At 40.5% G+C, this 26036-nt stretch overlaps 1 protein-coding gene across 1 annotated transcript in view; it reads left to right on the forward strand.

Moving 5' to 3' along the window:
• The first annotated feature begins 5992 nt into the window (after positions 1-5992).
• Positions 5993-26036, forward strand: part of COL13A1 (collagen type XIII alpha 1 chain) — a 192153-nt gene continuing 172109 nt past the window's right edge. Inside the window, exon 1 of the mRNA XM_069981851.1 lies at positions 5993-6692. Within this exon, the coding sequence (XP_069837952.1) occupies positions 6381-6692 (312 nt within the window). The 5' untranslated portion in view covers positions 5993-6380. The remainder of the gene's footprint in view (positions 6693-26036) is intronic.

Here is a 26036-nt window from a genome sequence, read left to right on the forward strand (position 1 = left end):
CTGTCCTGTGCCCCCCTCCCCTCTGTGTGTGCTGCCTGTCCTGTGCCCCCCTCCCCTCTGTGTGTGCTGCCTGTCCTGTGCCCCCCTCCCCTCTGTGTGTGCTGCCTGTCCTGTGCCCCCCTCCCCTCTGTGTGTGCTGCCTGTCCTGTGCCCCCCTCCCCTCTGTGTGTGCTGCCTGTCCTGTCCCCCCTCCTCTGAGTGCCCTGTCCCCCCTCCTCTGTGTGTGTTGTCCCCCCTCCTCTGCACCATGAGCTCTGTCTTCTGAGGTTCTGACTCTCCACAGCCTCCCAGGACCTGTGTAGCCAGGAGACAGATCAGAAACAGAAGGTATGGTGTGAATTGCGTAAGTGTGTGTGTGTGTGTGTGTGTGTGTAAATGTGTGTGTGTGTGTGTGTGTGTGTGTGTGCATGTGTAAACATGTGTGTGTGAATGTGCATGTGTGTATTATACAGTAGATATATTCTGGAGTGGGTATGCAGTGTTTCTAGGTGCTGTGTGTTTGGGGTGGTAGGGGTGACTGACTGGTAAAGTGAGTCTTTGCTGAGGGAGGGGTATGGGTATTTTCTATTAGGAGGTCAGTATCACCAACAAAGATGGTGTTTGGGGGTATTAGGTGATGTCCACCATTACAGGGGGCACCATGCGTTATAGGTCACCTCCCCTGATCAAATGCAGTAATCCTCTACTGGGCACTCTGGAGGATGACTGCATTTGATCAAGGGAGGTGACTTATAAAGCATGGTGAGGGTACAGCGATTATGTGGATACCATGCTTTATAGTTCATCATTATCTCTCCATCTCATTCATTGAATATCGACCGCAGAGAACCTGTTAGTTCACACAATGGAGTGTGTGGCTCTGGCCATACGCTCCATTGTGTGCAGGGGTGAATTCAGATGTGGGCGCACATGGGTGGGCCCGCACCCAAATTCAGAAAGAATGAACATCATCCAGCCAATACTGCAGTGACTTGATGATCTTCAGTGATACCAGCCGCTCTGTGATCCGGCTGGGTCACAGAACGACCGGTGTTATACATAGTGTGCACATGGCCTAAGGCACAGAGACAGGGGGAATGATGGTAACTGTTCACACAGCTGGTACATGTGTTTGCATGCAGTATACGCACAACTGGCAGCTACTATGCAGTACATACACTGCCGGCATATATGTCTATGTGTCATACAGTGACTGCTGGTATATTTTTATGTGTGTGGTATATTTATAGCTAATATATACCTATATGTGTGGTATAATTGCTGCTAGTATATTTATGTATGTGTGCAGTTGATCACTAATTATTGGGGGGGGGGGCGCCATTTTAATTTTCGCCTCAGGCGGCAGAATGGCTAGAATCGGCCCTGGCCTAAGGGTTAAAATTCTCAGGTCTTCCAGTACTTATCAGCCACTGTATGTCCTACTGGAAATGGTGTTGTTCCAGTTTCAGACAGTGCTCTCTGTTGCTACCTCTGTCTGTGACAACTGTCATAGAAAACCTTTCCTGCTTTGGACAGTTTCTGCCATGGACAGAGGTGGCAGCAGAACGCACTGTGTCAGACAGTGGAAATAATAGACCACTTCCTGTAGAACATGCATCGCCTGATAAGTACTGGAAGACGAGATGTTTAAGAAGTAAATTACAAATCTATATAACTTTCTCGAACTGGAGAGAATGGAACTGCTGCACATCCCATCTATGGCTGATACTAATGCCGCTAGGCCTATATTAAAAATCAACACCAGAGTGTCTGTATATGAATTGATCAAGCCATATTGCCCCGTGTACCACCGCGCAGGTCCTCTGGTCCACACGGGTCCCTACGCTAACTCCACACCGTGTTGGTCAGCGACCGCCAACCCCGCAAAGCGTGCACGTGCAGGGAAGGGAGGCCATGGAACGGCCCTGCAACCCCAATGTCACAGGACCAGACCCAAAAAGCCCCACCAAAACCCAGCCAGCACCACCAGCGGGGAAGGCTGCCCCCAAACGACACAAGTATGGATATGGTACTACACTTACCATTGCTGCTCTCACAGAATGGGGAAGACATAGGGTCCAGACATGTGAGCACAGGCACATCCTGCTAATTTTGGTCATGTGGGTCTTATAAAGGAGTGCTAGCTGTTCAGAGAGGGAGAACTGTAAAACACGAACTGGAGAGAATGGAACCGCTGCACATCCCATCTATGGCTGATACTAATGCCGCTAGGCCTATATTAAAAATCAACACCAGAGTGTCTGTATATGAATTGATCAAGCCATATTGCCCCGTGTACCACCGCGCAGGTCCTCTGGTCCACACGGGTCCCTATGCTAACTCCACACCGTGTCGGTCAGCGACTTTCTGACACCAGTTGATTTGAAAGAAAAAAAATCGCTATAGTTCTTTTTTAAGTCATTGTTGTCATATGAAAGAGAGACAGAGAGAGAGAGAGAAATAGATGTGGTATGAATGAAATGATAAATTCATAGGGTAGTGATGGAATACTCGAGTATGAAGGAAGCCTAAGGTAGTAGGATTTCAGTCAGTATTTTGCACACACATTTGTCATATGGCTTATAATTACTGATGCAAATGCTGACCCAGATATCGCCTTATGAACATTGCCTTTGGTTCTCAGAGAGTCATCACTGTGTGAGCTCCTTAGTGTTAGTTTGTGAATGGCGACACTTCTGCCTTTATTCAGTACATTGCTAATCCTTCTATCAGCTGAAAAGTAGTGATGAGCAAATAGTGAGATATTCGAATATTCGTACAAATATCTCGAGAATATTCGAATATTCGATCGAATATTCGATCCCATTAAAGTCTATGGGAACAAGTATTCGATTAGTGAAAAACATGTATTTGACCATTTGGAGGGTGAAACCAGAAGCTAGGGGAATTGAACGCTTATTGAATATTTATCGAATATTTGTGGGATATTCGTACGAATATCGAATATTCGAATATCTCACTATTCCATCGAATATCTATTCGATCGAATGGTATTCACTCATCACTACTGAAAAGAAGATACCGTTGTATTCAGTGTAGGCAATGTATACAGCATTTTAGAAAGGTATATCGCTCAAATCAGAATTACCCTTAAGTAATCTTATACTTCCATGTCAACTGTGATCTATTACACATCTGTCTTTAGCATTTCAACAAACAGCAGTATAGTCCCTGATGTGTCATCCAAGGAAGGAGTGTTGAAAGTCGCCACAAGTGCTAAGTATGCTACAGAAATGGCAGCACTAGTTGTAACCTGGGCCATGTGGAATGCCAATATCATATGGACTGTCAACAAAGTAGATACATAGAGAGATGGAGGAGTCCCCATAAAGACAGGAGTGTAGATATGGCAATTATACTGCACTGTAGAGTATGCATCCGATGGGGATTTATTCCTAATAGATGTAACACACTGAGAATAAACATTAATACGCTCACCATCCATTTAGAGTTCATGGTATTATAGAGGTTTAACACATGTGTTATTCATAGGCCCTTATTAGCATCATTGTTTTTGTGTATTCACGTGTTTTATGTAAAATGATGCACAGTTGCTTAAAGCTTTAAAGTCATTAAAATAATTTTTTGACATGTTGCACAAATATTACAGAAAAGAAGAGGGTCCAAGAGCATCCAATATAGTGAAATCTTTATTTATTGTGAAAATAAGCACATAACACAAACATGGTAAAAGTTTAGAATGGTCAGGGCCTCAGTGATGAGACACCCTCTGAGTGCTAATTCTAGCCAAGTTAAGCATGTAGCAGCGTGTTTCCCCTCCAGGCCTACTCAATGCAGGAGGCAGGCTCCATAGACTTATAATGAAGTCCATCTTGGGTCATATCTAGTGGCCAGCTATGGAGTAAAGCGCACTGCAGCTCACTTCACCCAGTTATAGCTAATGATCCGGATTCCAACTGATCCTGTTGTTTGATATGTCTGTGCAACAAGTCAAGTGTTCATGGCCGGTCTTAAGAAATGTAACAGTCAATATGGATTAGATGTGCATGATGGCATCTGTGAAATGATTGTTTAAAAAATCATTGGCTCAATATCTATTCAACCATCAACCTACCTCTGTGTTTTGTGTATGGTCACGTAACAGAGGTTCTCTATTTATTGATGGCCTATAATCACTTGGTACCCCACCGATCCGCTGTTTGGGTAAGCTATGGCACCTGATATTGGCACAGGGATAACACAGTTCATGCACCATACACTTTAATAGGAGTGAAGCTGCGGCTTCTGACTGATGTATGCTGCATACATCCAGGTGCGGAGTATAGGCCATAATGATCTGTAATTGAAGATGACAGATGATAGGATTTACCTTTTGTTGAAATAATGGAAGTTCAGCAGTTTGGGGAATAAAAACTAAATTTACACTTGAAATCCACATTAAAAAGCCTTCCAGTGAGTTCATACACAGTCGTGACAAACTAATGCGTTTAAGTCCTATGACTAAGCATTCAGATAGTGTTCAAAAAATGAGCGTACATTATTTTCTGCAGTCTGTGTTATGTAAGTGGTCCCTGCACTGGTGCGTACCTGCACAAAGCTGAGCAGACCGGTGCGCTGGATTGTATTGTGTTCTTTTTTCTTTATGTACACTTGAATGTAAAACATCTTGTGGATGTTATAACTTGTGGACGTTATAATAAATTTGGAGGAACAGTCTCAGTAATTTATTTGCTAATGGATGAGCAGACTGATGCAAGCTGATTGCAAAATGTTCTTTTTTTTTTTTTTTTGGTTTGCATTTGCATTTTGGTTTTAAAAACTGACTTTTGTCCATCAGTTTGCATCGGTCAGCATCAGTTTGCATCTCAGCATCCATTTGCATATCAGTTTATTTCTTTTCCTTTAGTTTCTCACTCCTGCGCATGCTCACTGATGATACTCATTGACTATAATGTAAAAAAAAAAAAATGCAAGTGCACTTTGCGTACATGTTCCCTTCTTTTGAACAGAGAAAGAAAGGTGTTTTTTTTCCGTTAAACAAACAAACAAACACTGACAGAATACATGCAAATGGAGCACAATAAAAATACATAGACATAAATGGGCTATTGGACGTATATGTCCGATTCCATTTATGTTGTTAAAAAACAGAACAGCTAAACGGAACTGAGAGAATAACGCCAGTGTGAACATGGCCTAACTGTAATAGCACAGTCAGTGATCTAAAACTCTTATGTATTATAACATCTTCTCAGTCCCTGACTTGTTAGATTTGCTCCTAACTTTCCCGATTTTAAGCATGCCTGTAGCTCACATATAAACTGACCTGAGACATCTGACTCTCCTATCCTATGCAGTCAAGCTGCCACTTTAGTTACATTACTCTGCACTTTATGGGCTGTGCAACTGGTTAATACAGCTTGCCAATACACCGGGCTAATTTCCGGGACAACATTATGCATGTACCTACTGTATTGTACCTATGGATGTACCTATTGTGTCATTCCTATCATTCCATTTAGATTGAAAGCTCTTTGGGACAAAGACGTCTCTCCATTTGCCTTATTGTTTATTAGTTTTCAGCAGTTGTCATTTTACATGTTTGATGCTAGCCCAAATTGTAGTGGAAACCTAACAAAACTGCTAAATGTCATACACTAAACTAATTATAATATCAATTAATAAGAAATGTGAAGGACTAATTAATAGCCTTTCAATGTAGAATATTTTTCTAGCGTATGTGGATTTAGAAAAGTCCTGGATTTACAAACTCTTCCTGCTGTCTCCTATATATATCTGCTGTGGGTATCACTTCAAAGCTGGAAGCAAGCTGATGAGAGGTGCCCTGGGGATTTGGAGGGTGGTGGGATAGGATGTCTCATGGTCAGAGCCCTCCCAAGCACTTTGCATAAATAAATAAATCAGTTCAGAGTGTGCAAGGAGGAGTGGAGGAGGTTACACAGAAGGAGGGGGGGTCTCGCTGGCTCATCTGATCCCTGCAGTTCAGAAGGAGAGAGCAGTGTGTGTCATGTTACACAGGAGAGAGGATCAGCCACAGCACAGCTCCCAACCAGTTGAGAATTACACCTTCCTAATGGGGACTTCTATGCCGGATTCCTTTACAACTCTCACAGGTCACTGAAGTTTGCAAAGCGGAAAAGAGAAAACAACACAACTAAAGAACTTTCCAAGAACTTTTCTCTTCTCTTCTCTCAATATTGTTTAGTGAAGTTGGATCTATAAAAGCTGCAGAAACCTATTTATTTGTGGCTCCTGTATCCAGCCTGGCATATACTTAATAGCTGCTAGTGGATCCACCTTGGGTTGACTCCCTCGCCCCTTAATTCTGGATTGTACTCCTTGGATTAAGTTTGTGACTTATTTATTCTATTTATTTATTTATTGTTCCTCTGGACAGCATGGAGGGGAAGGAGGTGTGGAGAGCTGCTGCTGCTAGCGACAGTGTCTTCTCTAGGAGTTGTACAACCATCCCCTGTAGGACAGAGGACTGTAGGAAGTGCAGCAGGTTCCCTGCACTCTTAGGATGTGGGTTTGCCTTATTATCAGTGTTTTCCCTGGTTCTCAGTCTCCTGGTTCTCTGTAGAACGTCTGATTTACAGTCCAGGGTTTCTGATTTAGAGAAGTTCAGATACACTCACTTATCTGCCCTAGTCCCTGCAGACCAAATGGAGTCAGCTATTTTGGGAAGAGTTGACCAACTGCTGGAAGAGGTCTGTACATATTTACTTATTGCACCTTTCTAACATTGCTCAAATATTGAATGAAAACACCAATATCTACACATTTCACATTGCGGCAGCTGGGAAACTGCTTCTTTTCCAGTCTTTTGAAAGCATGCTTGCTTTTATGTTCAGCTTTTTGATAACTTCTTGTCATTGTTATGTAAGCTCCAGAATTGTTGAAGGAATTGTTGTCAAAGCAACCAAAGTATCAATGAAAAAGCAGTCAGAAAAATGTTTATTGCAGATGTCCAATAGAGGGACGAGATAGTGAGTTTTTTTGGCATTTTTTCAGAGGGAAGCACATGTTCAGAGGTAGGCACGTAACTTTGATACAGTTTGGGCTATGTTCACACAACATAAGGCGGATGCCTTTTCTATTTAAAAAGATGTCCGTTATTTCCGCATAATTGACTGACGTCCAATGCACACAGTGTATAAAATGAAGGACGTTGTTTGGGCGGACGTTTAAATAATGATCATGACAATTATTTTTGGATGTCTTTCGTAAACAGCGGACATTACTTTTTAGTTGTTCATACACAGTTTTTCTTTTTTGACCGTTTTTACTAATCAATTCAATGGACATTTCAATTATAGACACATCCAAAGGCCAATTGGTCCACCTAAATAAAAATAATGTACCAACAGCCGCCATTGCTCTGATGGGCGGCCAGACAGCGAAATGACAAACGTCATCTTAAACTCAAAATGATGAACGTCATTTTAAACTAAGAGGAAAAAACGTTGTGTGAACATAGCCTTTTAGATATTTATATATATATATATTTATATATAATTCATAAACAAGTTTCATGGGTCTGTGTGAATTCGGCACATGGATGGTCCTTTAGAAAACTCTTCTTCTATACAGGTTGGCGGTTTTTATTGTAATGGTTTCTATTGTATGTTGTTGGGCATTTTAAACAAATTAGATCATACCCCAAACTGACAGCTGAGGAAAAGGTATTATCTGGCATGGACAGCTATGTGCCAAAACCAGCATCACTATAGTCATTGTCACCAGTGTTTTACTGTACCTAGAAAATATTAGACCCTTGCATAAAAAACAGGGACACCAATCAAGTTATTGCTTAGCACTTTGTTCCCATCAGTATCATAGCCTTCATTTATAATGGAAGCCATGGAGTTGTGATAGATCTTTTTTTATAATGGATCAAAAATGGTGAAACCATTGATTTTACTTGGATTGAAAATATTCTTGTCTTCTTTACATAAAAAATAGCAGAGTGTTCAGTAAAAACACCAGCATGGCAGTCAGAACTGTGGGGGAGACTTCTAATACATGTGAGCAAAGCTTATGTAACCTTATAGCACATTCATAACTCGAGTAGTGGAAAGTGAATTATACAATATTTAGTCAATGTCTTTAATGTAGAAGTCTAATATCTGTTGTGTCAGTTCATTGTGTCCCACAGGGAATTATCAGCTGTGGCCCACTAGATAACAAAATAATGATTCAAATATCGTGCACCGTAAACCTTAATAACAATGCAGAAACTTTGTACTGATTCCACTAATAACAGTTGTTGCTACAATTTAAATGTAATATTTTACAAAGCTACAGACTAAACCTTCTCATTCATTCTACCTAGAGACACAATTATAATGATGATGATAATATTAATAATAATAATAATAATAATAATAATAATAATAATAATAATGACAAATATGTTGTTCTGGTATTAGGTCACAAACAGAGTTGTAGGAATAAAGCATCTCTTTCCATTATAGGTTAAGTAGAAATGATAGGAATGGTGACCTGTTGTCTGTGACTCCTTTTGAAGTTATTTTCAGCCCTGAAAACTACTGTTCAGAGCCAGCCATGTTTGACATGCGGAAGACTGATGTTTTAGTGTCCCTTACACTATGATGGGACATAGATAAAACTGAAGCTTGTCTGTTCGGAAAGTATGAAAGAAATACTACTGTAAGCATGTGCTGCTATATTTAATGGAAGGAATACTACTGTAAGCATGTGCTACTATATTATATGGAAGGAATACTGTAAGAATGTGCTACTATATTATATGGAAGACATACTACTGTAATCATGTGGTACTCTGTTATTTGGGACTATGTTTTACTATTGTTTATATAACTTATTTTAACATTTTCTGTCATTTATAAAACATTTTTTAAAAGATCTTAAAATTAATCTAGACACATTTCATTAAGATGTTTGTATGTAATTTGCCAATAAAACTAAGCCCTTAAGGTTACTCTTGTCTGTAATTTCCAGACAGAAGATGCATGTCCATACAGCGACCTCTGTGAAGTCAATGGTTTCGTAGAGTTTAGTGTAATTACTTGGTCCATACTTGCTGTGTGGAACTGGATGAGTACATTCAGAAACAGACTGCAGTTATAGTCCTGGACATAACCACCCACGAATTACATGTTAGTTGCTGTCCAATAGGAGTAATGGTTTTCCATTACTTTAAAAAATTCTTATACTGGCTATAAGAATTCCTATACTGAGATAAGGGTAAAAAAAATAAGTTTTCTTAAACCTCCAATTCGTCAACTCTCCAGCACCTCCACGGCTCCAGTGTCTTCCACAGTGTGGCAATCATGTTGCATACCCTGTGCATGTGAGGCTGCAACAATTCATTGGCCTCAGTACTCTTTTCCTGCATATACAACAGGTGACCACTACTTCCATTGGGGAACAACCTTTATTTACCCCACTTCCAGCTTGTATGAAAGAAATTACCATCAATGTAAACCCCTTCAAAGTCATTCTACAGGGCAATGATCAGGCAAGTCAAAATTATGCATCTGTTTGAATGTTTCAGATGTTTTCAATGTTAGAGATGAGCAAAGCGAATCTGGCAAATCAAGATTCTCTTCATTCTGCAAAACAAATTTCTGCTGTTGAGGAAATTCACGAAAAAAAAAATGGCGGCCACACACGCTGTATAGAGCATCACTAGGCGGGAGAAAGTGATTAACCATAATCCCTAGCGCACACCCAATCAGCTGCATGCCCCTCTGTGATGTCAGCACCTCCCCCTCACCCTTTATATAGGACAGTTCGGTATCGGAAGCGGCCAGTCGGCTGTTTGTGAAGGAGAGAACAGGATGGCAGAAGGTAGTTGCAGCAGAGCAGGGAGAGACTAACAGAGTGATATAGGGACAGAGAGGAGAGGAATGGCGGAAATTGGATTATCAGCTGATTGACTTTTTTTTTTAATTGTAATTTTTTTTATTTTTGACACTTGAACATACTTTAACAAATTTGCCCTTCTGTAACAGTCCCAGTACTGTAGCTACTATAGTTTTGGCTGTTTTAATGAAATTCGTTAAGATTCGATTTGCAAATCTTAACGAGTTTTGATCACATTATTTATATCAATATAAAAGAAAAACATCAATATGCAATTTACAGGTAGTAGTTGTTCATGAGAACTCTTTGGCCTTGCGCACACATCTGTTGCTCTCACTGTAGCTGCTACAGACACCCCTATGTAATCATGTGCATAAACCCCTTCATTCACAATAGATTATCTGTGCCTTAACTACAGGCCGCACAGTGGCTTGCCTGTTTGGATTACGACCCTAACACAGTTCTGTAACACCTATGGATGTGTGTATGGGGCCATAGAAATGAAACGGTCCACAATCGGTCTACAAATCTGGACAGAATAAACAGATGTGTGAAAGAGACCTTAATTAGTGGCCCAAAGAGGTGTCAGACACAGGTTCATCTTTAAGCTGCAGAAAACATGTGGTATGTTTATGGTGACTATATTGACTACTATAAATTGTTACCATCAGGGGTTACACAAGGTAGAGTCTTCATGTCTTGTTTTGCTTAGCCCATGTCTTAGGGATGGTTGTCATGTGATTATAGTCTTTCGTTTTCATTGCTGTGCACTACAAGTGCTTCCAGTCTATATATTGTAGGTTATTCTTGTGGACCTTTAGTGTTGGTTTTCTGTTAACCAGGAATACAGCTAGTGTACAGTATGTGTCTGTATGTGGCTATCTAGTTGCCAGTAGGATTTTATAGTTTTTTTATGCTATACATTTATGAGCTATTGCTAAAAAACGCCTCACATCATCTTAATTGCTTATGGATGCCCGCTAATCTATTATTATTGGCGCATCCAGATAAAAGTGTTAATTTAAGAAGTCTGGAAACCCCCTTTTAAATTAAAACATCAGCCATTGAGAGACATTTGTTACTGTGAAAGTTGTGTCCCAGTGAATCAGGGTCATAATCTAGTAACAAACAATGTCTAATTGGAAACAGGATTTTCTTTGTGGTAAACTGCTCATACATGAGTTGCACTTCATATAGTTCTGATGTTCCAGATTCTTCACAAATATAGCTTTCTTCTTAAAGAGAACCTGTAGCCAACCTCTCAAAAATGAGATGTAGCTATTATAGAATAGCTGGGGTGCTCTGACTATTTTTCACTTTCTTGATAGGCCCTATGCCATTTAAAGGGATTATTCAGCGCTACAAAAACATGGCCACTCTTTTATCTCCAGATTGGGTGGGGTTTCAAACTCAGTTCCATTGAAGTAAATAGAGTTTAATTGCAAACCCCACCTGATCTGGAGACAAGAGAGGGGGAAAAATGGCTGTGTTTTTGTAGCGCTGGATAACCCCTTTAATGACAGTAACATCTCCTTTTTTTCTTCCTTTTGTGTGTGTAAGTATTGGGGGGGGGGTGACTAAAGGGCCTTTTTAAGTCCATTAGGTATGTTTACTTCATGATACCAGTAAATCACTCTGTTAGTGGGTGCTGGGGGGTTGTTCTTGAAGAAATTAGTTTGGACACGTTTTATGCATGATCCTATATGCCAAGTAAGTTGCAGCAGAAATGTGTAGAAAAGTCATTTTCTCCAGTATAACAGCAATATTATTATATGAACAAGCCCTGTCTATATGTTCCTTTAAGCATACATGTGATATTAGGGGATATCCATAACTATGGAGCATTTTCTATATGTTAGAGTGGAAGATGTTCAGAAAGAGTGACTCAGTTCGGCCAGACTTGGCTTTCACCAACTATGACAGCTGATCGCCAGGGCTTAAAGAAGTAGATCCCACGGCAGATCAGCTGATATCCAGAAAGGCTTCTATTTAGGTAGGCGTTGAGAGGCAATCTTCTTATTCCTGTTGACTATACTGCAGGTAAATTTCCATACATCATTCAGTTATCAGAGTGCATAGAAGTAATAGCTAAGCCGCACATCAGTCTGACGCCTTGGTACATCACTGGGAGTATTTTTGTTCCTTCTATATAAAACTATGTAAATGTTTCTCTAACAATCGCACCAAATGTTGAGGTGAAGAATGCCTTTGAGCAAGTGTCCGCTGAGTTTTCTTTTCCGGTTTGGGTATGTATCATTGGTGTAGTGTTGCTGACAGGTGTCATAGCAATGTGTGTGGTACAGTAGATGACTACAATGTGACACACAATTGCTCACTGTTTGCTTCTGCGCTGAACGTAGATTAAAAAATATGATACTCGTCTATCAGCTTCCCAAATGAAAGCTTAATCTTTCTTCTCGCTGCTGGAACCCATTTTATCTAGTTCTGTAAAGAAGCACTAGATATAAAATAGCTTTATTATTCACTTAAATAGCTGAACTCTTATTAAGTTGTATCAGAATGTATCGTGTTATCATTGCAATTAAAATAAGTTGAGAACTGTAACACATTCTTTGCCAAACTGGCACCAAAGCATTTTGTTACAACTGTTAGAACAGTTGCTGTGCCCTACAGCCATAGAGATATTAGGCTGGTGTTTAAAGGCAGTCGGAGCCCTGTAATCTGCACATTAATGATACCATTACAGTGTGTAATTATTTCAAGTTGGCTCGGCTATCCTAACATGTTTAGAGGTTTTTCTGGGACGGATGAATCATTACTTTTTCATAGTACAACATTTACATACAGTATGCATTACACTTCTCATTAGCATAAACCTCCAAACTGAATGCGGAGCAATTCTTAGAAGAATGAATGTAAGAGCTATTCTACTGTCAATCTGTTCACCCCCAAAATCAAGGAAATACTGACATGATCTCTAAGAACTTATTCTTAATGAAGCTCTTAACATTCAGGATGATCTAAGCTTAGGATTATACCATGCCTGAGAGTAAAAGTTAAGTTTATATGTTGTGGAAGGCTCCTCAGGTTAACATGCCAAGTCCCTCATTATTATTAAAGAAAAAAATGGTATGTGTGAGTTCAACTGCTAATAGTTAGTCGAGGTTAACCTATGGAGTGTCTGTACCCTACAGACTTAGGTATAAATATGAAATAAGAGAAGGTATAGGTCCTCAAGACTAACAAGAAATATTAAGATATGGTGATAAAAATGATTAGTAAACAATAGATAGACTGAAAATATAAAACAATTTACTGGGAAATGTAGAGAATAGTGGATTAAAAATAATGGGCTAAAAATTTCATCTCTTTAGTGCTAAATAGACAGACATATAGATAATACATAAAAACATGACATAAGACACAATGATAAAACCAGATCGGTACTAATAAAGGATAATAAACAAATAATGAGCATTAATAGATAAATTGGCAATGTGCACATTGACAATTTATCTATTAATGCTCATTATTTGTTTATTATCCTTTATTAGTACCGATCTGGTTTTATCATTGTGTCTTATGTCATGTTTTTATGTATTATCTATATGTCTGTCTATTTAGCACTAAAGAGATGAAATTTTTACCTCATTATTATTAGCTGGATGTATAAAATATTGTTATGGTATATGTCGGTATACTGTTGCCTCCGCCTTAGTAGACTAGACAAAAGAAGTGCTATATAACTTTGGATCTACTCTCTTAACTAGTGTGTACGGAATTATTAGCATTATTTATCTCTTGCTCCCTTTCCTCTAATACTTGCTATAATGGCATGCTGTAGTCAGATGCCTATTAGTTAGATACAAGCTATCACATAACCATCTATCTTAAAGGTCTCCATACTCCTTTAGTATCTGTCAGCCAAATGTTCATTTGTCTGACAGCTTGATCATCTTTCTCGCTCTGCCTTCATACACAAATGTTTAGGAAAACCAAAAGTTCATGTTTTCTCAGTGGAGAGAGGAGGGGTAAGTCACGGCCAGACAGCTCTAAGGGTGGCCTACAGTATCTCTCTGACACAAAAGGTTAGCAGTTGACCTCTAACATGCCCTCTCTTTTCTCCCCCAGCATCATCTGAGAGTTGGGAGGCCCCCATATTCTTTAGACAGTGGTTGGGTTCATCTGACTTTTTCCTAAAGGGTATCTTTAGTTGAAGGTAAACAGTGATTTGACAAATCTTTAAAGGCTGCAGTCAAGTCTCTTTACTCTATCAAACCACATAGTAGCCCAAAGTTCACAATGACAGTAAAAAACTTAATGCTAGATATTTAGTATGGCTTTATTAGATATTCTTATAATCCCTCATACTTTTTTTCATAAGCGTTTATGATATTTCTTTATCTCTATATCTATTTGGGTATTTCATTGTTAAAAAAAAGATGTACTTGTTACTGGCAATAGGGTAAAAATGAAAAGAAAAAAGTGATACTTACTTACCCTGGTCCTCTGCTGCTTTAGCTTTGGCTCCTTACAGCCCCTCTCTACTCATTTCTTCTCCTTGCCTCCCAGATGAGATGTCAGAGATGGACCTGCTCACTAAAGGCCCTATTCCACGGACCGAGTTGAGGAGCAAACAATCGCTCTCAGTGCTCGTTTGCTCCTCGTTTGCTCCTATGATTGCTTATCATAGTCGGCCCTATCACGTGAGGACAGAACTTAGGTCACGTTCATACAACATAAGTTGTGTATTAATCACGGCCGTTGTTGCTGATGTGCAACAATGGCGTGGTTAATACAGAAATTACATGCACTGCATTCTGTGGGAATCCCGGCCACAGTGTATACACATAGTATACACTCTGGCCAGGATCCCTAGTGGCTGTACAAATAACTGACATGTCAGTTTTGTGCAGGCGTTATTCATTGAATAGCAGCCGCACATCCCTGACAGGTCACATAATTAAGTGTGTGGCCCGCATCCCAATTCAGCACAAATGAAGATCATCTGGCCGGTACCGCAGTGCCAGCCGGGATGATCTTTACTAACACCAGCTGTTCTGTTGTCCGGCCGGGTCACAGAACAGCCGGTGTTTCACGATGTGTGAACATGGCCTAAAGGTGTAAAAGCACGTTCAACATCACTGTATTTAAAGGCTTCTCCACTTAATACAATTTAACCCCTATTTAACCCCTGTTCAATCCCTATTCATAATCTAAACTTGTTTGTAATATGTTTCTATTACATGAATTGGCTCGTTTGTCTGCAGCACATCCTGACTCATACCCTGAAGCTGCAGAAAATCCTCACTTTCTGGTCCACATGGTCTTGAGCCCCTCTGTCCTCCCCCTCCCTTCTGAGACCAAAGTCACATGAAGTTAATCTTTTCTGTTGCCAGGCAAGCTGTAACCCCTCATTTCTAACCCGGACCACCACTGACATCACACCAATTAGTGAGCACCTGGCCAAGGGGCAGGAAATATATACGAAACATGTGAAGGATAAAGGTTCTCTCACCAAGTCGCTGTACTCTTCGGGTATTGCAACCCAATGCACTCCAGCAGTATGGAGCACAATATACTCACGGAGTCCACTTGACTGCAAAATTCTTTTTATTTTTCACTAGATACAGCAAACACCAAGTAGTAAGCTCACAGCTGATGTGTCTCACATCCGGACGCCCACATACGTCCTCCTCGCGGACGTTTCGGAGGATACAAGCTCCTCCTTTCTCATGGCGCATGAGGAAGGAGGAGCTTGTATCCTCCGAAACGTCCACGAGGAGGACGTATGTGGGCGTCCGGATGTGAAACACATCAGCTGTGAGCTTACTACTTGGTGTTCGCTGTATCTAGTGAAAAATAAAAAAAAATTTGCAGTCAAGTGGACTCCGTGAGTATATTGTGCTCTATACTGCTGGAGTGCATTGGGTTGCAATACCCGAAGAGTACAGCGACTTGGTGAGAGAACCTTTATCCTTCACATGTTTCGTATATATTGACTGATTTACCGGACTGGTGGTGTCCGGAGGTGTGGAGGGTGCTCATAAGCATTTTTAAGTGCGTTACTACTTTGCTGAACTGTTCAATTTCCACCCGTTACAAAAACGCACAAGGGGCAGGAAAACCACAGAGCAGTAAAAGCCTCCAGAGCAGTATAGGGAAAAGGAAAGAAGGATCTTGTGTGGAGTCAAGTTAGTGTGTTGTGAGGTAAAATAAACCAATGTCCTGTGTTTGTGAAGTAGAAACAGTGACAGAGAATATACCTGAATAATTCCTGTTAAACTATACTAAAATGGAGCCTGCTTAACTTTATTAAGTATGCTATAAAGAAGATACACCTAAAGAGCCTGTCCCAAGGCCCCCCACCCCCCTAATTCCCCCAGAATCTTAAAGAACACACCACACTGATAATATCCCTCACTGCCATACCATAAGAGTGGCATGTGAATAAGCAGATATATTAATAGATGCAGTATTTTGTTTAAAACAGAAGCAGATTGAGCCAGTGATGGGCAGATACTACATGATGAGGCACATACTTGTCAGTTAGCTCAGAGGTGCAATGCATGCTGGAAAATGCAGTTTTCTGGCCAGCGCCATCTTGGATATAGACTGGCTTTTAGAAAAACTTGTAGCTCAGGACTGGCAGCACCAAGAAAGATGGGATAGTAAGACCAGCTAGGTTTCGGATCATTTAATATTTTAGCTCTTTAGTGGAAAACCCTTTTAACAACTGAGAACATTTTACATAGTTTTAGCACAAAAAAAAACCTGAAACATTCACTATGCAGCATATTAGAAGGGTCATAGTTTTGCATACTAGGTCCTATAAAGAAGTCTTGATTGATGGGTACCACGGACTCTTAGGATTCATGTCAACCTAGAATTCCCCTGTTTCTGCTTAGAAATAAATTGTTGTCCAACAGGAAATTACTAATAATTACACAGGGACTTCCTGATGACCTTTGCCTTCTTGTATTTCCCTGAAGGTATGTATTTCAGTATCCAAAACTTTCCCCTAATCCTGTGTTTAACAATACAATGTTTTTGAATATTACGCTTAAGAAAATTTAATGTTTATATTCTGTAGTTAAAGTGTTTGCACATATGGATTTCATAATGGATATTCCCTCACTGTAGCCTGAAAAAGAGCCGCTGCAAAGAGTGGGACCAGTTCTAACTATATAGAACACCTTAAGTCCTGTTAATCTTTTTCTTGCTAGCAGTTAATGGCATTGAAAAAAGACTTTCTGGATTTATTATGTGCCATTACATAGAAATTAATGCTTTCTATTACAAATTTTTACCATCATCTACCTATTATCTTGGCAGTAGATGCAGCCATTGTAATGATATCAACCCCCAAGATATTGATTCAGGTCAATAATAATGTCTTAAAGGATTGTGGTGTTTTATTGTTCAGAGCAGTGCATGCATTAAGAGTAACAGAACGTAAAATGTCTGTAAACAGTTGTTGGCATAGGGAGGTCTTCTCAGAGTGGCAGGCTTAGGGTCCTATTCCACAGGCCGAGGAGGGCCCATTCAACGATGTAAACGAGCGGCGATCTGCTAGATCGCCGCTCGTTTACTGGGCCTATTCCACGGCCCGATGATCGTTGAGCGAGGGCTGCAAGGACATCGTTACCGATGTCCTTGCAGCATCATACATTACCTGCAGGGCTGCTTCTCCGCGCTGTCTTCATCCCCGGGTCCCGCGCTCTCTATCTTCAGAATGGCCAGTCAGCTGACAGGCCACACTCAGCCAATCAGAGGCCGCGGCGGTCCCGGCCTGTGATTGGCTGAGCACTCCGTCAGCTGACCGGCCATTCTGAAGATAGAGCGCGCAAGACCCAGGGATGAAGACAGCGCAAAGAAGAAGACCTGCAGGTAATGTATGATGCTGCTGCTTGTAAAATCGTCGGACGCCCGCCGCGCACCGCTATTCAACCGTAGCGATGCGCGAACAATGATTTTAGGACTGGCCCTAAATGAACGATCAGCCGATGACACGGTCATCGGCTGATCGTTCTCTCTATTTCACCGAACGATAATCGGCTGAATCGGGCCAAATGGGCCCGATCCGGCCGATTATCGTTACTGTGGAATAGGGCCCTTAGTGAAAAGTGGCTGATTTGTGCAGGGTTTGGCAGTCTTGACAGGATACTGCTGTTGGTGGACAAGTGCCAGTATAAGTAATACATGTATGTCACAGTTAATAGCATTTATATATCCTGCTACATGAAGAGATACAGGGGAAAATCTTACATTGACTACTGCCTATTAGTTAAATTACATTATGATCTAATATTGTTTTAGAATAAAAGTTGTACAATTTACATTTGTTCTGTTTGTTGGTTTATCCTTTGCTTACATGTGAAACTCATTTCCATTGATTCTCTGTGCAGGCAAATGTGTTGTATAATTTCACTGGAGGTATCTGTACAAATTACAATGATTAAAGAAAAAATATTTAAAAAAAAAAACCTGTATGGTAGGGATTTCAGTGCTGCTGACTGCTGTTTCTGAGCCCCCTATAAGGTGCACAGATATTTCTCATTCACTCCAGAGCTGGGTTGTTTGCCAGTAGTACATTTAGTAGTGGTCACCTGACACCTATTAAAGGTGTATGGTCACTTCTAGACCCTCGATATTGTACAGTAGTCTTCAGATGGGCTATATACTATCATTGGAACACCCCTTTAACCCCTCCCGCTGCTGCACAGTAAATTAAGGTCGCTGCAGCTTTGGGCAAGGTTAATTTACGATGCGTCTGTGTTATCAACAGCGGGTCGCAGCTGTAATTGATAGCCGGGGACCTGCCGCAACTGTCAGTACCAGCTCTGGTGCTGACAGTTAACCTTATATATACTGAGGTCGGCCCAACCACAGCATCTATAGGGCTTCAGACAGAGAAGTCTCCCTCTACAGAGGGAGAATTCTGTCTGACAACCATCGGGGCTCTGCAATGTGACAGGATGTTACAGGCATCTAACAGCGGTAAGGGACAGAGGAGAGGGGGCAGATCTACGACTATAGCTTATGGGATCATTATGATCCCATAAGCTGAAGTCTCAAAACGATCTGGGCAATGAGGTATCAATGACCCACCGTCGTGAAAGGGTTAAGCTGCCAAAGTTGGCAAGAGTTTTGTCCCTAAATTTTCTTAATCTTCAATTTTATTGTAGCCCATTAGTTTCATCACTTTATGAAATGTTTAACATAATTACTAAATGTGCAATTATGTAGTTATGTCATGACTGCATTTCCAAAAATGCCATATCAGAATCATTTCACCTTCAATAGAAAATCATATGATATAAATAATAACCAAAAGTGACAGACTTCGACCGACTGGGAGAACAAGCAGGGAGAAGTCACATTCATTGCATTCCTCTCCCGACTCTGTGTCACGCAAGGAGACGGCTGCATAATGAAAGTCTATGGGGCACATCTCCTCACATAGACACAGAGCGGGGAGAGGATCACACGGCAGCATGGTTGGCTTCCCGCTCATTCTAATCATTGGTCAGGGTCTGAACACGTAAACCCTGACCGATGAAAACTTTTGACATGTCTCTATGACATGACAAAAGTTTTATTAATGACAGAAATCCTTTTATAATCATTGTAGTCAGGTTTTCACAATATTTTGGCTCAGTATAAATGAGCATCATTAAAGTAGAGGCAACTGGGGTTCCTTGGGCCCATCAGAGGAATTGATTTGTAGTGCTCAAATTTTTAATATATTGCTGCCGTTGCATAGAACTTAAAAAGCATTGTATTATTTTCTAACCACACTTCCCTAGATCTTCCTTCTGCCACAGCATAACCAAGCAGGCTGTCAATGCCAAGATGAGTTTGTTTCAGAAGTAGCCACAAGAGTGCCCAGCAGGGGGCCTGAAGATGCTGCAGGAAGACCCCAGGGAAGCAATGGGAGGAAAAAATAGGATGTACTAGAAAATGTACCCGGCGCTGCCCGGGTATAAAGTGTCAGTGTGTTAATTAGATTTGTTCCAAGGTCGCCCAGGAGGCAAATCTATACCCTTGCTTTTTTGTTTAAGTGGAAATCGCCAGGAGCTCTATATATCCCTTTATATGCTATATACCCCGACAGTTCTGCACTGTTTATGTAAATTGTAGCTTATGCACATTAGAAATAAACTAAAAACTTTAAAAATTCTAAATACCTAATAGCCAAACTGAGATGTCATGTGATCAGACTGTATACAGAGCCTGGTTATATACAACATTGGCAGTTTTATATAGAGCCTAGTTATATACAAAGATTGTCAGTGTTATATACAGCCTGGTTATATGCAACATTGGCAGTGTAATATACAGCCTGATTATATGCAACATTGGCAGTGTTATACAGTATACAGCCTGGTTATGTACAACATTGGTAGTGTTATGCTGAGCCTGGTTATATACAACATTGATATTGTTAATGGAGGTCCTGTATACCTGTAGTGTATAGCTGGTGGAGGTCCTATATACCTGTAGTGTATAGTTCTGGGGTCCTGTATACTTGAAGTGTTTACTTTGGGGGTCCCCCCGCCGACTGCAGACCATAAGTAAGGTGTGTGCAGAAAACCTGCAGCTTATAATAATAAGTGCATACACAATCCTGCATCATCCTAATCTGGCCCTCTTAGGCACTACCTTTCATTCTTGGTGAGGACAATACAGAAGAGGTTTCAAAGGTTCTAATACTGTATACACTCCCCCTCTGCAGGTAGCCCCCGTACTGTATACACTCCCCCCTGCAGGTAGCCCCCGTACTGTATACACTCCACCCCCTTGCAGGTACTCCTATACTGTATACACTCCCTCACTGCAGGTGGTCTATATATTGTATACACTGCCCCCTGCAGGTAGCCCCCATACTGTATACACCACCTACCCCTGTGGGTAGCCCCCATACTCTATACACTCCCCCCACTTGCAGGTAGCCCCCATACTCTATACCCCCCTTGCAGGTAATCCCCATAATGTATACACTCCCCCCTGCAGGTAGCCCCCATACTGTATACACTCCCCCCTGCAAGTAGCCCCCATACTTTATACACTGCCCCCTTGCAGATAGCCCCCATACTGTATACACTCCCCCCTTCAGGTAGCCCCCATGCTGTATAAACTCCCCTCTGCAGGTAGCCCCCATGCTGTATACCCTGTATCTGTGGGCAAAATTTGGGGGGGGGGGGGGCACAGACAGACAGACTTTCATTTTTATGATATAGATATTATGTTCTGTGGGCAGAAATATATCAAAACCTTTAAATGGCTTGAATACCCCTTTAAACATACAGAACATGTATATATCAGCTTTTAATTGCATCATAAAATTGATGTTGTCCTTGCACCCACAGGACATATAAACAGTACAGTATAATGAGAGAATAAAACTAAAAGGGCTCTAGTAGATGTATTTAGCCCCATAGGGGCTACTTTGTTTCCAAATGGGGTTGTTGGACCTTTTGGGGTTATTATTGTGTCAAAGTCTGGGTACTGTGATAGGCCGGTCTAAGACAGGGCCCTATGTCTTTTGGTTCTGATCAAAAATCAGCATCTGTTGATCGTGTATCGCTACATGTAATAGCGATGTGCAGCTGACCACTGATAAATGTGTAAATAAATAAAATTATGTTCTGCTATCTTCGGCCCACTCCCTGCAGTGTCTGGAGTGACAGGCCTCTCAGCTAATGACTGGTAGCAGAACTGTCCGGGTGATTGGCTGAGCAGACTGTCAATTCAGACACTGCAGGGAGTGGGCCAAAGCTAGCAGAACATAAGGGAGCAGAGAGGTATGTAGAAGTTTATTATTTTACAACGGCTGCACAGACAATGCTAACAATGTCCGTGCAGACCTTGCTGGTTATTAGGCCGTAGCAGATTGGCTCTCGTTTACACCAAGTCATTGGGCCGTGTAATATGGCCTTAATTCTACAATAAACTGTGCCAAACTATCATTTGTACTTTGTATAAATGGTAACGCATGAAGATCCCCTTTTTGTACAGTTAATGCCTCTTTTACCACCTTTTTGGGGTATCATGGATGTCTGCCCAATGGTGCGTTTACACAGACAGATTTAGCTGACAGATTTTTTAAGCCAAAGTCGTGAACTGGCTATAAACAGGGGACAGGTCATAAAGGAAAGATTGGAATTTCTTGTCCTTTGAAATCCATTCCTGGCTTTGGCCTCAAAAATCTGTCAGATAAATTTGTCTGTGTAAACACCATAAGGTTATGGCACTATGTAATATGGTTTCAATAAAAATATATTGTAACTTTTTACCCATTTTCTAAAGAAGAAGAAAAAAAAAAAAGACTGTCCAAATGCTCCATCTAAATGTCTTTTACATCTGCTTCTTTAAAATTCTTTTACACAGACTGAAAATTCAATATTTGAAACTGTAAATTTATTTGGACAGGAACAAAACAGATTAAGTTTAGAAAACAGCTGAATAACTGATTGACCACCTATGTCTTTTTACACATGACTAAAGAAGATTCTAACCAAGTCACATTCTAAGCCATGATTCTTACAGAACCAGCTATCCTTTTTAATAAGTTGCATTTCTCACATAGTTGGCCCCATATCAAAATACATCATTTTCTTCAGTGTGAACATATCCTTCATGGTATGTGTATTATCATTTTTGCTCTTTGATGGGATCTAAGATTTATGCTATACCTTAGAAAGTGATCACATGCAGGCATTATATAGCTTGCTTAATTCAGAAAAGGAATGGCTTTAGAATAAGCTGGCATTAACTAAAGTTCAGCAAGTAACTAAAGTTAAAAGGAGAAATATTTTACCTGACTCCAATCAAGCTCGGAAAAGAAGTAAGTTCCTAATAGGTTCCCTCATGTATGATATAGTTGGAATCATGGTTTTCGACTGACTACATTAATCCAGGATAAATTGCCTGTCTGTGTTTTTTCAATTAAGGTGATACAAATAGTCTACGTCCTTTTTTCATGGTATGATAATAAATGGCCATTGTTATTTAAAAGAATGTACCAATTATTATTTCTAGTCTAATACAATGTAGCAATTATGGTCTATTTGTCAGTCTAACACTTTAAAAACATGATTCCAGCTAATGCTATTATGACCTTGTACAACTTATCAGGGCTACTACTGATAAAACAGAGGTTCCCAATGAGTTATGGGCAACAGAATGCATTTCTTAATAAAGAATGTCCCTACTGACTAGAATTAGGCAATTGGGAGTGCTTGGAGTGGTTACATGACAGTGAAACATGGTGTACCTTTGTCTGCTGTTTACATATGAAGCAAGCAATGTAAAGTGATCTTCTAGGAGGATGAGTAGTCAGAATAAGGGCTGCTCAATTTGGACATTGAGATCTGATGCAAATAAAAAGTGTTATGCCAGCCATACACATAAGAGAGGTGTCAACTGTAACAAGCTCAGCCGACAGCTGTATCCGCAATGTCCCCTATAAATATGCATGTTCGGCTCAGCATGATGTCTTTTTTTTTTCAAGCAAGTATCTCTGTCATTGTAAAGAAACTTTTAACATATTGCATTGAAACATGTTAAAAGTTTTCATTCATTGAGCTCTGGGTGTTCAGACCTCCACATAGCGGAGCACTTCTCTTTCCAGCTCCTTGTGACTTTGTCTTACTCAATGAGATGAGTCCCATAGACCTATAATGAAGCTTGTCTTGTGCAGCAAGACTGAGATTACAGGTAGTCAGGGAGAAAAGTGGTCAACTGTTATATCTAGAGATTGGTGGGGGTCTGAACATTATTTTATAATGACAGCTGCAAATAATGATCATGAACATTATTTGCAGATATAATTTATTAAAAGTCGGAGGTTATTTTAAAATCAATAGCCATTATTTGGCCTGTAAAGACATTGTGGGAACATAGCTTTAGGATCGGTTCACTCTAAGCTTTTTCCCCACTCTTGTCTCCAGATAGGGTGGCGTTTCAAACTCAGTTCCATTGAAGTAAATGGAGCTTAATTGCAAACCACACCTGAACTGGAGACAAGAGAGGGGGGAAAAGTGGCCATGTTTTTGTAGCGCTGGATAACCCCTTTAATTAATCAATTTTAAGTGGTTAAAGCAAATGTATCATCAGTACATTGTACATGAATAGAACGGTGCTTGCGCAGAAAAGCCAGTGCCGCGGTCTTTTATTTTAACCATGGCCCAGTTCAAGCGCACTGCGCCTGTCTGGAGCACTGGAGGCACGCCATCCCATCCCCAGTGGAAGGAACCCCCCGCCCCTTTAAGACCTGGCTCCATTAGAATCATTAGTCTCATAGGCTATGTTCACACAACGTTTTTCCCGCTCCGTCATTTTGAGTGTAAAATAATGTACGTCATTTAGCTGTCTGGCCTCCCCTTAATGCAATGTTGGTCCATTATTCTAGTTTGGGGTTACTAATTGCCCTTTTGGTGTGGCTTAATTGAAAAGTCCATTACATTTAAAAGTAAAAATGGAGAAAGAACAGTGACAAAAGAAAAACTGTGTAAACAACCAATAGAAAACGCCCGCTGTTTGCAAAAGACGTCCGAAAAGAATTGTCATGATCATTATTTTGACGTTCACAGTGATAATGTCCATTACTCAATACATTGTGTGCATTGGACGTGCATCTTTCCATTGACTTCAATGCATTGCATTGCAGCCAGTTAAATCATGTCAATAACAGACGCTTTTTAAATAGCAAAAGTGGCCGCCTTTTCTCTATTTTTGATGTTGTGTGAACATAATCTTATAGTTCTTGAATCCACTGTAGTCAATGGATATTTTATGTATAGAAGTTAGTTTGGTATGGTCCAGCCTAATTTAGATGGTATCTTCCTTGCTGTGGGCATGTCCCACATGTTCTTTACCCACATAGAGACATTATCTGTGTTTAAAAGGGATGTAATGTTTGAGAATATTTTGTCTTCATTCTTCTTGTGTTAGAGATGCTGACAAGATCAAAGCCTGCTACTTTAGGTTGTGTGGGAGAGTGCTGTTCATGCAGCACATAGGCATGCGTACACATAACATGTATTCATGCAAACTTACACTACTGCACATTAACTTATTGCAAAGGTGTTTTGTATAGAAGCCAAACAGGGTGTAATAGAAAAATGGCAGCCGCCACCTCATGGTTTGCTAATAGGCAGTGGCTCCACTTTTTTTTTTTTAATAATTCTTTAGGCTCCACTTTTCTTCATGCTCCAGTATACCAGAGGAAGGATATGAACTTATGCAATTATTTATTTTGCCTTCTTTTAAATAACATTTAGTCTTAAGTATTTAGAAGTTGTTTCAAAGGAGCATTGAGGTTCTCCTTCTCTGCACTGAATGGCTCAGTGTGTACATAGTTATTTGCATATTGGATGCGGTCCACCCTCCTCTGGCCCACCAATTGGCGTTTTGCACGGTTATACAGGTAATTTTTACTGTTTTGTTACTGTAGACCTTTATTTTTTGCTAAATATTAAAATATATAAACATTAAAAACCAAATAAAATTTGATAAACCTTAAACTATTGGATGAACCCCCTCGTGGGTTTCACTGGCTTTATTATAAGGTATATGGCCACCTTACGCCTGGCACACAGACAATGCATGAGATGTGCCAATGTTATTAGGGGTAGGGGTGACGCCTCAATGAATAGAATACAGGCATAGACGAAGCTGTTGTAACTTTCTTCATCACACATACTGATGTACCTGCACTGTTAATAGAATACAGTGGTACCTTGGTTTAAGAGTAACTTGGTTTAAGAGTGTTTTGGTTTAAGAGCTCACAGCTTTTCAAAATTGTGACTTGGTTTAAGAGCATTGCTTTGGTTTAAGAGCTCCCTGTACTGGGTGGGAGGGGGAGCAGAGGAGGGGCATGGTCTGCACAGCGGGGTCTACAACACTGTACTCTGACCCAGGAAGTCTCCCTCACCTTCCAAATCAGCAGATCCACTTCAGGCTGGGGCTTGCATCAGGGGACAGGACTGTGGAGGTAATCTCTCCATAGCTGTAACCCCTCTCTCCCTGGACAGAGAGTGCTGCATGCATGTGCCCACATCTGGCCTGCTCATTTCTTCATGCTCCCTGCAGTCTCTGTCCACCCTTGTGTTTTCCATCCTCCTTCCATATATATATATATATATATATATATATATATATATATATATATATATATATAATAAACTATTATTTTGGAGGTATTGAACCAATTTTCTGCATTTCTATGATTTCTT

This window comes from Dendropsophus ebraccatus, chromosome 8, assembly GCF_027789765.1.
Source record: "Dendropsophus ebraccatus isolate aDenEbr1 chromosome 8, aDenEbr1.pat, whole genome shotgun sequence".
In the NCBI taxonomy this organism is placed as follows: Eukaryota; Metazoa; Chordata; class Amphibia; order Anura; family Hylidae; genus Dendropsophus; species Dendropsophus ebraccatus.